The 11,198-nt window shown below is 42.5% G+C and overlaps 1 protein-coding gene across 1 annotated transcript; it reads left to right on the top strand.

Annotated features, from left to right (window-relative positions):
- Nucleotides 1–9,201: 9,201 nt before the first annotated feature.
- On the top strand, nt 9,202–11,152 carry hypk (huntingtin interacting protein K). Its single transcript, XM_080843348.1, has 4 exons — nt 9,202–9,384; nt 10,044–10,099; nt 10,379–10,430; nt 10,872–11,152. Exons 1-4 carry the CDS (start codon nt 9,223–9,225, stop codon nt 10,965–10,967), a joined length of 366 nt encoding a protein of 121 aa, XP_080699474.1. The 5' UTR covers nt 9,202–9,222; the 3' UTR covers nt 10,968–11,152.
- Nucleotides 11,153–11,198: the final 46 nt, after the last annotated feature.

Raw genomic sequence — 11,198 nt, forward strand, 5'->3', positions numbered from 1 at the left:
CAATGCAGTCTTGATCATAACAGATCCTGCCTAATGAGTTCCCATGCAATACAGTCCTGATCATAACAGATACAGGTCGACGTCTCGGATGAATGGAGATACAATCATGTAGGTCAAGTAGCCAGGTATCTCCTCAGTGCTCGAGAAACTTCCTTCCTTTCGAGAAGTACGTCGTCAGCCAATCGGTTTCAACAGGTCTCTTCCGCAGGTTAAACGTTGTCAGTCCAGCAAGGATCGCCGGCGGTTACGACACGCACATTACTCCCCATAGAGAGAAAACGCACACACACATTCACAGCGGACGTATACCCATCGTGGGAGAACACACTTTTACCCTGTGGTGCAATCCAGCTCGTCCAGTGTGTGTGTAGTGTGTGTGTGTGTGTGTGTGTGTGTGTGTGTGTGAGTTCGAAAGAGAGAGAATGACAGGGTGCATGCCCAGGAGGCTAACCCTCCCCCCTCCCCCCCTCTCTTTCCCCCAGGAAGATTAGCCCATCAGAGGGGAGGGAGGGACACTGCGAGAGAGAGATTGGATGAAGAGAGAGTGTGGAGGGGATGAGGAGGAGCATACCATGTGTTCACCCATCTGTCCCCCCCTCCCCTCCCCTTCCCTCCCCCAGGCTCCTCTGCTCTCTCGCCTCGAGCCGAGACAGGCCGGCCTTCACCCGCACCCTCCCTCCTCCCAATAGGATTGGCCACAAGGCCTAATCGCTTTAGTAAAAATAATGGAATTACATGCAATGTTGTGGGCTTTCCCCCCCCCCCCCCGTGTGTGTTCATGGTGAAAGGATGCCGACACACCCCAACACACACCCTCATTTCATCTCCCGCTACCTCTCTCCCCTTCAGTGTTCGTCATCTTTTTCTGCTCTTCCACTTCCGTCCTGTTGAAGCTTGTAACGGAAAGAGGACACATGTGTAATCCGCAGGTTACAGACAGCCAGCCATAACCTAGAAACAGGCCGGCCGGCCGGCGTCATCCAGTATTGGCACACATGGGCACTGGCACATCTGCAGGAGCAGGGGCCATCACCCTTGTCACCAGCTCAAACCCAGACTCAAGACATTAGTTATGTAGGCCTGGCTCTCAACGCCCACTTATGGGGAACTGCAATGGAGGGAGACCAAGTTTCTTAAGGCCCAGTGTTGAGGTACATTCTGTGAATAATTTCTTGTCCCCACAGAAAGATCTTAAAGGGTTTTTCTTCAACCCTTTGGCATCCTGTGGCATTTGTTTGATCACATCAATCCTGACCCGAAATGTTCTGCCACCCCAAACAGTTCTTTCACTTGCAAGTTCCATAAGGGCTAAAACCCTAAAGCAGGAAATTCCAATATATACTGTATATCTGATTCACTGCCTCCAAATTCTTGCATCAAAATGAAAGGAGAAGTTATTCATTTAGTTCAATCGTAAATGCACGAAAGCCTAATACTTTACAGTCATGCCAAAAGAGGTTGTTTGGTGGTTGTTCAGAATAACTAGTAGCCAGTGTGGGTGAAACAGAAAACAATGGATTGCTCCAAAGGCGCGCTTTAGAAGAACTGTTTAGCCGGTTCAGTCTAAAGGGGGGTTTAAGTATTAGACCAGAGCAAGTTAATGTGGCCGTGAGGTCCCCTGTGCTTCGGGCTGGGATGTGGGTCAGCGAGTGAGTGGTGTTGGTCGGTCGGTAGGATTACTGAGGGGTTGTGAACGTGCGTGCCTCTCAGCCCGAGTGACCTTCAGGCCGTCTGGCCAACTAATCCAGACGTCAGGAGCTGCACTCTTCCACTTGCGCTGGCCTGACCGCAGCCCTGGTTTCGCAAGATATACGTAACGTGAAAATTGCGTGCACTTACACATGCACGAATGGGAAGGCACACACACACACACACACACACAGACACACACACGACAGAGCACCCACATATACACACATAAGAACACACTGGGATGTACTCACATACATGCAGACTTTATAACACGCATGCTCAAATGTGCAGCATCTAAATATCAGACAGATACTAAAAATAGCACACTGAGCTTCCTATAGCGGTCAAACAAGACCTATAGGCCACATGCAGATGTCACATAGTCGTCACATAGAGATGATCCATATTAATCATTATCTCCCCATTATCGCCAAACCTCCAAGTGCACAAACACTCCATCGGCAGCAAATCCTCAAGCATACAGCATCATGGCTTACACTAGAGTAGGCATGGAAAGAACAGCTAAAGTACAGAGTAATTCATATATCATCATGAATATCCATCACGAGTTACTAATGTTTCGATAATTATTCACACATTATTTCACCTCTTGCAGCACACAGTCAGTGCTGAAGTGAGAATATATCAGGACTTATATATCATTATTTTATTTAATTTTAGTTGACTGCCATTTTGATTTAATTTTGTAGGTATGATACAAATTCCACAAAAGTGTGTTTCGAAGTTGTTTTCCAATATTCCTGTGTATTCTGTGCATCTTTTTGCCTTTAAAATGTACAAAAACACATACCTGAAACAAGGGATCAAGATGCAGAAACCATTAGGATTTTAAACAAAAACTATGTATTGCACCTTTAAACTTGAAAGTAAGTAAAGAATGAAAATCTTAGAAAAACTTCCTCACTTTTGTGGAATTTGTGTTGCAAGCTTACAGAGGGTAAATGTAGTTTGACTACTGTTACTTTTGTGATGCAAAGCAAGTAGCAAAAAAAAATTATTATGAAAAATCTTTAATGGACAAAAGAAATTCCTAGACAGAAAATGAGACAGATGGTCAGTCAGGACCTATCCTGGGGACTGATCCTCATTCACCTCAGTTTCTCCCTTCATCCGTCCAGAGGTCCACACACAAACACACACTTTTCCTAAAAGTAAGAGGCTTTCAGATGCCTCTTGCAAAAACAACAGTCATCGAAGGCAAAATATCATCGAAGGGTATCTCAAGGTCTCATTTGTACGTCGCTTTGGATAGAAGTGTCTGCTAAAGGACTAAATGTAAATGTAAATGTAATAAAAAATCCATCTGTTCACTTAGATCCGACTATTTTTAAGTGTCTGTGACGGTCGTGGTGCGACCGCACATGAAATCGCACTTCTCCCCATCTCTCCAACCACTAGCGCACCCCAACAGACATGGATTGCACACACACGCACACACAAACACTCAAACGACTGATTGCAATTGGATCCACCTGATGGGTGATTGCTTATTGCCTAGACTGGCAGAGGGGACACAAACAATGGTATGGGCCAGACCACCTGGATAAAGTGGTTAGGTTTACGTCCTTTTGAAACATTATTTATTACATAGTGAATTATGTGGTTTATAATTGTGAAGGAATACTATGTTCGTGTCTTGGGTCCGTCTTGTCATTGTGTTTGTTTAGTGTTTGTGTCTTCCCCCCGTGTGTAAAAATGGTGCTGGCCGCCAGATTTATATATTCATTGTTCAGTTAGTCTAGTCTTGTATGTGGACCTTTGTGGTGACTGCTGATTTTTGACCTCTACCCCATTTAGAGGCTTAGCAGGTATTTTTAATTGATCTATGTAATGCTGCATTTGTGTCCTCTTCCCCATTTAGAGGCTTAGCATTGTGTTAATAGTGTTTTGTACTGCTGTTTTTTGTCCTCTGCCTAACGAGAGGCTGAGCAGGTAATATGACTGGAGACTGCTGCTTTTTGTCCTCTGACTGAGAGGCCAAGCAGTTCTAAGAATATTTGGAAGCATAATAAACCTTTAATCTGAACCCTCACTCTGTCTCTGAGCTTCCGGGCCAAACCCACAAATTTTGACGGCAACCGAGGCTCGGTCCGTCACAGTGTCCTAACGTAAGGGTCAGGATTATAGTAGTCATCAGTCATGGGCATATTCTATTCACTGAGTATTGCAGTGCATTGTATGTATGTGTCTTTAAACTGAATGCTTTGAGGAACCAATGGCAAAATATACTACGATATAATGTATATAACTGTCAGTCCATGCCAATACAGGGGTGAGGAGTCTAAAGTCACATGAGACATGAGTCAGTCAGACAGGACCACGTGCACACTGATACTGATTCAAAATATAAAAAATAAAAACTGAATTACATCAACTCCAACCCTAAAAAACAAGATGCTTTGAGATGCTAAATAACATGGAACAAATGATGGAACAAAGGTCACCTAAGGGTCACTCACGGGTCACTCAAGGGTCACTCAGAAAACACAGCATGTTCTCTGATATCAAACCATGTGTTCTGTTCTGTTCTGGACAGAACTATTGTCAGACATGGACATATTCTTCTTAAGAGCCAGTGTTTGCTCAGTGGGTTAATTAACTGGCGTTGTAGTTGATCTGTCTAGAGGCCTCGGGATACAGAGGGGTAAATGCAGGTGGTGTGCTCACTGCTCAAGTTCTGAAAACCACTGCAGAGGCCTTAAGTATAAGAGAAGGTTTCTGTTGTGATATGCAGTCGTAAGGCCAGTCAGTGGCAGTCAGTGGCATTCCTCAGTGAGGGTGAGCATCCCTTGTAGCAGGTGATGGCTAACTTCAGCTTAAAACCCAGCTGAAACTTCAATCGTTCATTGTGCAGACTACCCTGAAACCACAAACTGGGTTTTTTGTTGATAAAAATAAAAACATTAACTGGATGGTTCTGCTGAAGTTCTACTGTCCTACTGCTATAGACATGTCTCCTATCAAACGTGTTTGAGAGTGTGTGGAACTACACCAAGGAGTACTAAAGTCAAGATAACAGGGTAATTTTCCAGGAATTGCATAATACCTATAAAATGTATATGTTGAGTAATGTGTTAATACATTGAGACATAAGTGTTTTCTTAGTGAAAATTGTATCTTAATGGAACTTAATAGTTAGTTAGGCTAACTACCTAAAAGGCATGCAAAAACACCACCAACAGCCCAGTTGGCACAGATAAAAGCTTGCCAACACACTAACTGGTGTCTTTTGGCAGTATAGTGCAGTATCTTTTTCAATATCTATATGGACGACCTTTCCAGGCAGCTGGGGGAATGCAGTACAGGTTGTATGATAGGTGATTCCCTGGGCAACCACTTTATGTATGCAGACAACCTAGCTTTACTATCCCCGAGTACAGGTGGGTTTCAACAGCCGCTTAACATCTGCACTAATTATGGGGTCGATTTTGATGTTAAATACAATGCCAAGAAGAGCGTGGTAATGGTCTGTAGAACTAAGGAGGACATGGATATTAAGTTTCCTGCCTTTCATCTTTCTGGGCAAGCTCTGGGGGTGTCCAATAGTACCAAATACTTAGGGCACATTATCACAGACACGTTGGAGGATGATGCTGACATGTTTAGACAGAGGACATTGCTCTATGTCCAAGCTAACATGTTGGTAAGAAAATTCCACCACTGTACATATGATGTAAAAATTAACTTGTTTAGAGCCTACTGCACCCCTCTCTATACAGCTCCACTCTGGGTGAATTACAAGAAGGAGAGCTTGCGTAAATTGAAAGTAGCCTAGGATACTCCTGAAGAAACCCAGGAGAGCCAGTCAGCTGTTCTGTAATATGGGTCTAACCACCTTCATGGCCTTGTTGAGGAACCTTACTTCTAAGTTTATGTGTCGGCTGGACCGCTCTTCAAATGTTATAATTGATCTGATGACAGACCCTGGCCGCAGATCTGTCAAGTACACATCTAAGATCTGGGAACACTGGCATAAGTGCCTTTTTTTAGCCCTTCTTTCCTTGTGTATTTATATGTATTTATGATTGTATGCATGTATGTATATTTATATGTAATTTATTGATTATATGTATTGTACATCTTCCATGTGGGCCTTGAGTCTGTAATAAAGTTTATTATTAAAGTTTATTATAGCTGGCAATGTCATGCTGTGAAAGCTTTTCTTCCACTTTTGCAGGGTGTTCCAGCCCGAAACACAGAACTACATAGGGCATATCCTGGATGGCTAGTGGGAAAGACACAGGTGTTTATCTGTCCTGCACAAGATCATATGCTATCAACGAATTTGAGGATGGTACCCAAACTAGTTGCCTATAAACCATACCTCAAAAAGTGTCAAATTGTTGTAGTGTTGCTTAAGAGGAACACTGTGCAATTCTAATCCCATACACTTTTTTTGTCAGTTTGTGACAGTGTCAGTGAATTGCACCTCGCGGCCCTCAAGCTGTTCAGACAGTGTTTGTACACAGTCCTGGCCCTGTACATGCAAGAAAACACAGTGGCTTGGAACCAGCCATAAAAAATCACAGCCAATCAAAATGGTGCTTCAGCAGCATGAAAGGGAGTGATGTAATTGGATTGGCTTTTTTAGTTAAAATATCAACAACCTTTCGCAAAACCGAAACGGAATTACAGATTGCATCTTTAAAAGCCCCTTACTATTAAGAGACAACAACTGTTCATGTATAGCTCTATACATCAACATCGTATGATAGTGCAGGATATCCAGTGATTGTCAAACCACTTGGGCACCAATTTAATGTATGTAAAATATGCATTTCATGAGCACTGCCACCAGTGTGATGATGTGTTCTATACTGCCAGTAATCTGCACATATTTTAAATTCCTTCATGGAAAACAGTGACATAAATTGGATTGCAAAGCCATGGGTAACAGCTCTGGACTGGGCTGCTTGTGTATCCTGGTTATATTTAGATAGACAAACAATCTATCAATAGTGCATAGTCGGGTCATCCTAGGAGGTCATGCTAGCCAACTTATCCCAAACACCTTTTAGAGATTTGGCAGCACCTCCAGGACTGTTTGATTGACCTTAGATGTGTAATCTTCACCAAGATTTGTAAGTGTGTACTGCTTACAACACACACACATGGAGAGAGAGAGAGAGAGAGAGAGAGAGAGAGAGAGAGAGAGAGAGAGACTTTCACTCTCAGAGGTATACCGCACACCGCAACCCCAAGGACTCTCAATCGACACAAACACACACAACCCCACCAACATTCTCTCTCACTCACTCTCTCTCTCTCTCTCTATCGCACACACACACACACACACACACACACACACACACACACACACACACACACACACACACACAGTACACACTGGTCGACTGGAGGCCCTTTCCCGGGAGATAATTAGGAGCATTGTGTGTGAATGCAGGACAGTACTGCTCTGTTTGGATCCAGGCATAATTTTCCATATACAATACAGATACCCCTCACCCCCCTCACTGCTCCATTCACACCATTCAATCTATGCCCACATCAGACTCAAGGGCAGCCAGGGGGAAAACATGCGACGTAAAACTGAAAAAGGGTAATTCAATGGCTAAATAGTTCTCATTCATATATTTTATTTTATTTTATGCCTAAACAAATTCCAAAAAAGAAAGAATAAAACAGGCCCCTAGTATTGGCCCACTGTTTGCATCAGTAAACTAGAGCATTCAGGCAAAAACATGTTCCTGCACATATAACACGTGAAAATGCACGTTTTGTTTCAATTACAGCCCCACTGACATCTACTTGAAAAGAGATCACACACAATAATATTGACACAGGCGTGCCGGCAACCGTCAACTATAAGCTCGTCGTTTTGTTAAAAAAAAAAAAAGTACCTTCAGAAGGCAGTTTGAGCATCAGCCTGCAGTCATAAACAAACACTGAGAACTATCTAGCCTGCAAATATTTACACTCAGCTTACCGGTACCGTTTTACAGACTGAAAAACTTCACACGAGTAGCACTCTTTGCGACGGCATAACTTTATTCTTCTGCTGCAACCTGTAGGCTATATCCATTATTGTGAATTGGAGCTTGCTAGCGATCTCTGGCCAAAACAATAAATCTTATCTCACATATTCGCGGTCATGATTTCAGCTTGTTTTCCATACTCCATAAGTAGACTATTAGAATATGGCATTAGACTGCCGCAAGATCTCTTCTTACCTGCCCCCAACAGCAGCGACACATCACTTCCCAGACGACCGTAGTTTAGGAGGAGGGACGGAAACCCATTGATCTTCAACTAATGTTCCTCATAACGAGACATTCAATCGTACAGGAGGATGAAAGGGTTAATGGTTGGACCGCGGCAGTACATATCTCGCCCAGGTACCATTCCTCATAGAAGCGGTCAAATCACGCATCTCACGCGATTAAATAATGCTTTGAAAAAAATAATACGAGTTAGAGCAAACGGTCAGGTGTGAGGAAGCCACCAGGGAAGGATGTTACTTACTTTTCCAATCCGATTAATGTCAGGTTCAGTGATTAGCCGCATTGTAGGCGGGGAACCCTCCAGAGAGAGACAGAGAGAGAGAGAGAGAGAGAGAGAGAGAGAGAGAGAGAGAGAGAGAGAAAGAGAAAGACGGAACAGAGTAGAAGTAATTTGTTAGAAGTTAAGCCTCTTAATGACTAAAATAGGGGCTGCCACCAAAGACCATGACTTAATAAGACAACACGGCAAATTAGAAGTGAATGTATGCAGACAAATTTATTCCCTAAATAAATGCATCTCATGTGGATTATTTTGAATACAGAGGTCTTTATACATCTCTAGCTATAACCAAACAAGAACAAATAAACAGCTGTTCTTGAAAAAGTTCAAATTTGCACTCCATCTTTTGGTGATAAATGACCACTGGAACATCACAGACCGTTTCTCCACCCACAAACCTTCAATATCCCCAATTTAGAGGACAAAAATGACACTGTAGCAATTACTGCGTGTTGTAGCTGTCGATTCGTTCATTGAAGGTTATTTCACCCTTTCACTGGGCCTAATAGGCTGCTCAGGAAACTTTCGTTCTTATGCCACCAGAGGTCGCTTTTAGGGAAAACAGCATGAACAATTCGCAACCCAAGCCAATATACTATGTATAGATAGAGCTCGATGGATACTTTATTAATCCAAGGGAAATTTAAGATCCTACAAATAAGTAGGCCTAGATATTTGTCTTTTCATTTATGTTTCATTGGTGCTCCAAACTCCTGTATTTTACCCTCTAGTGCTAATTATGAAGCTCCAATATCTTGGATTTTGTGATTATTTAGAGTATTTTAAATGATCAACAGGGCCTCACGATAAAGTATTTTGTTGTGTATCTCTATGATCAACAGATCCTATGCGGCAAGGAGGTAAACACTGTCCCTGTCGCTGCCAAATGTGAGGACCCTGCCTAATGTGTGTTACATGTATAGAGCCCCGAGTACATGTCAAACGCAAGCAGGTGGTCCTTTTTCGTTCCGGAATCATCAGGCAAACATGGCCGCTGAGGGAGATGTCGATTTGGACCTGGAAGCCGAGGACAATTGTACTGGCAAACCAGCAGAAAAGCCACGAAAACATGATAGCGGAGCTGCTGATTTGGAAAGGGTTACTGATTATGCCGAAGAAAAAGAAATATCAAGTTCCGATTTGGAAACGGTGAGGATAAGATGGAACATGCGGGTTCCTCTGGCGTGAGGCCCACCGGCAGCGAGCTAACATGGCTAGCTCCACTACATATTGTTTTGCCGAATTTATGCTTGGAGTAATTAAAGACAACAAACAATTCATGTTTTGTTGTGAGTAGATATACAACAAAACATTCCGGTTTTATTGTCTGTCGCGACACCACCAGTGAAGTGTGTCCGTTAGGGGTTCAAATAAATTAGCTTGCTAAGTAGGCTAACGCACGTTTAATTGAGAATGTATCGTCATTATAGGCTTCTCTCTGTGTGAAACATACGTTTGGCCCATGGAATTAAAAAGAGTTTTATACCTATGGCTTATTATTATTTTGTATTATGCTGAATTCTTTTTTATTTTTGAATAATATTACAGTTGTACCCTCAGTGGTTGTTTTTTCTGCCTCTTAAGTCACTGATGTTAACATTAGTTGTCAATCGGTGATTTTTAATCATAATGGGATTTCTTCTTGGCCGAACTAAAAGACACCAATCTTTTGTAACTCAACATTTCTTAATTCCATATTCGTGTAATAAACTTGATTAATGTGGCAAGCAATTAACAGACTATGATACTATCTCCGCTTAATTGTTTAATCACTGAAGTTGACCGTGTTTATTCTTTTCTCCCCGAAGGCAATGTCCGTAATTGGTGATAGAAGATCCAGAGAACAGAAAGCAAAGCAAGAACGGTGGGCCTCGACTTCCTTTTCAAGCATTTGTCCTGTGATAAAATGTTCATATCCAACCCATGAATATGGATCTGAATTGTCAGTGTGACTAGGTGGTACATTCTTAAAGACCATTGTCACTTTTTGTAGTTTGTACCTGTGTTGACACATCAGACATTTAATTGTACTTGTCATTTGCCAACAAGATGAAGTAGTCTGAAAGTTCAAAGCAGGACCATACTCAGCAAAGCATACAGTGTGAGAATGATGATTGTAACTATTGGTTGTGTTGTTTTCCAGGGAAAAAGAACTGGCCAAAGTCACAATTAAAAAAGAGGACGTAGAACTCATTGTAAGTATTCAGTGATTGATGGATCTTTGACATTCTGTAGACTTGGTCAGATTCCGCAAATTGTGCCTCACGGTCCACCCGCTGTCCGTTCAGCACTCAAAGGTGTTAATACACAATCCTGGCTCTGGAAATGGGGAAACAGTGGCTTGGACTGAGCAATAAATTATTCCAGCCAATCACGTAAGGAAGGGGTGCAATATCACTGACCGTTGAGCTCAAATACCAACAACCACAAAACCAAATCAGATTCTCTTCCTTTCACTACAGCATCAATATGTCAATGTTAAAAGTTCTGAAATTAAGCTTTTCATTTTTGAGATGTTCTATACAATGACAAAATACACTTGTAAACGCATATGAAGACTGAAAGTGAATGTCCTATATAAAATAAATATTAATATAAAAAGGCGCAAAAATGATGAATGACAATGTTGTTCACAGATGGGCGAGATGGAGATTCCACGAGGCGTTGCTGAGCGTAGCTTACGGGAACACATGGGGAACGTGGTTGAGGCCTTGATTGCCCTGACCAACTGAAGCCCCACTGGATCACCATTGCAACGCGTCACAGCCAGACACTGAAGATGCTTTGTATCCAACCTCTCTGCTGTTACTCATCTCCAACATCCAGTGACAATCTCCATTCCACAGCTCACCCCCCTTGTATTTGATTCTGTAATAAAAGTGACTTTTTAAAAGGAAGGATTCTTCTGAAACACCAACCTTGTTAGCTGCCACTTGTGTTCACTCGTGCTACGCTTTGGTCAC

The sequence above is a fragment of the Sprattus sprattus genome (genome assembly GCF_963457725.1).
Source record: "Sprattus sprattus genome assembly, chromosome: 8".
NCBI classification, from domain to species: Eukaryota; Metazoa; Chordata; class Actinopteri; order Clupeiformes; family Clupeidae; genus Sprattus; species Sprattus sprattus.

Coding starts and splice junctions, on each gene's coding strand:
- hypk (XM_080843348.1), top strand. CDS start 9,223: ATGGCCGCTGAGGGAGATGTCGATTTGGACCTGGAAGCCGAGGACAAT. Junction 9,385..10,043: donor CAAGTTCCGATTTGGAAACG/GTGAGGATAAGA, acceptor TTCTCCCCGAAG/GCAATGTCCGTAATTGGTGA. Junction 10,100..10,378: donor CAGAAAGCAAAGCAAGAACG/GTGGGCCTCGAC, acceptor GTTGTTTTCCAG/GGAAAAAGAACTGGCCAAAG.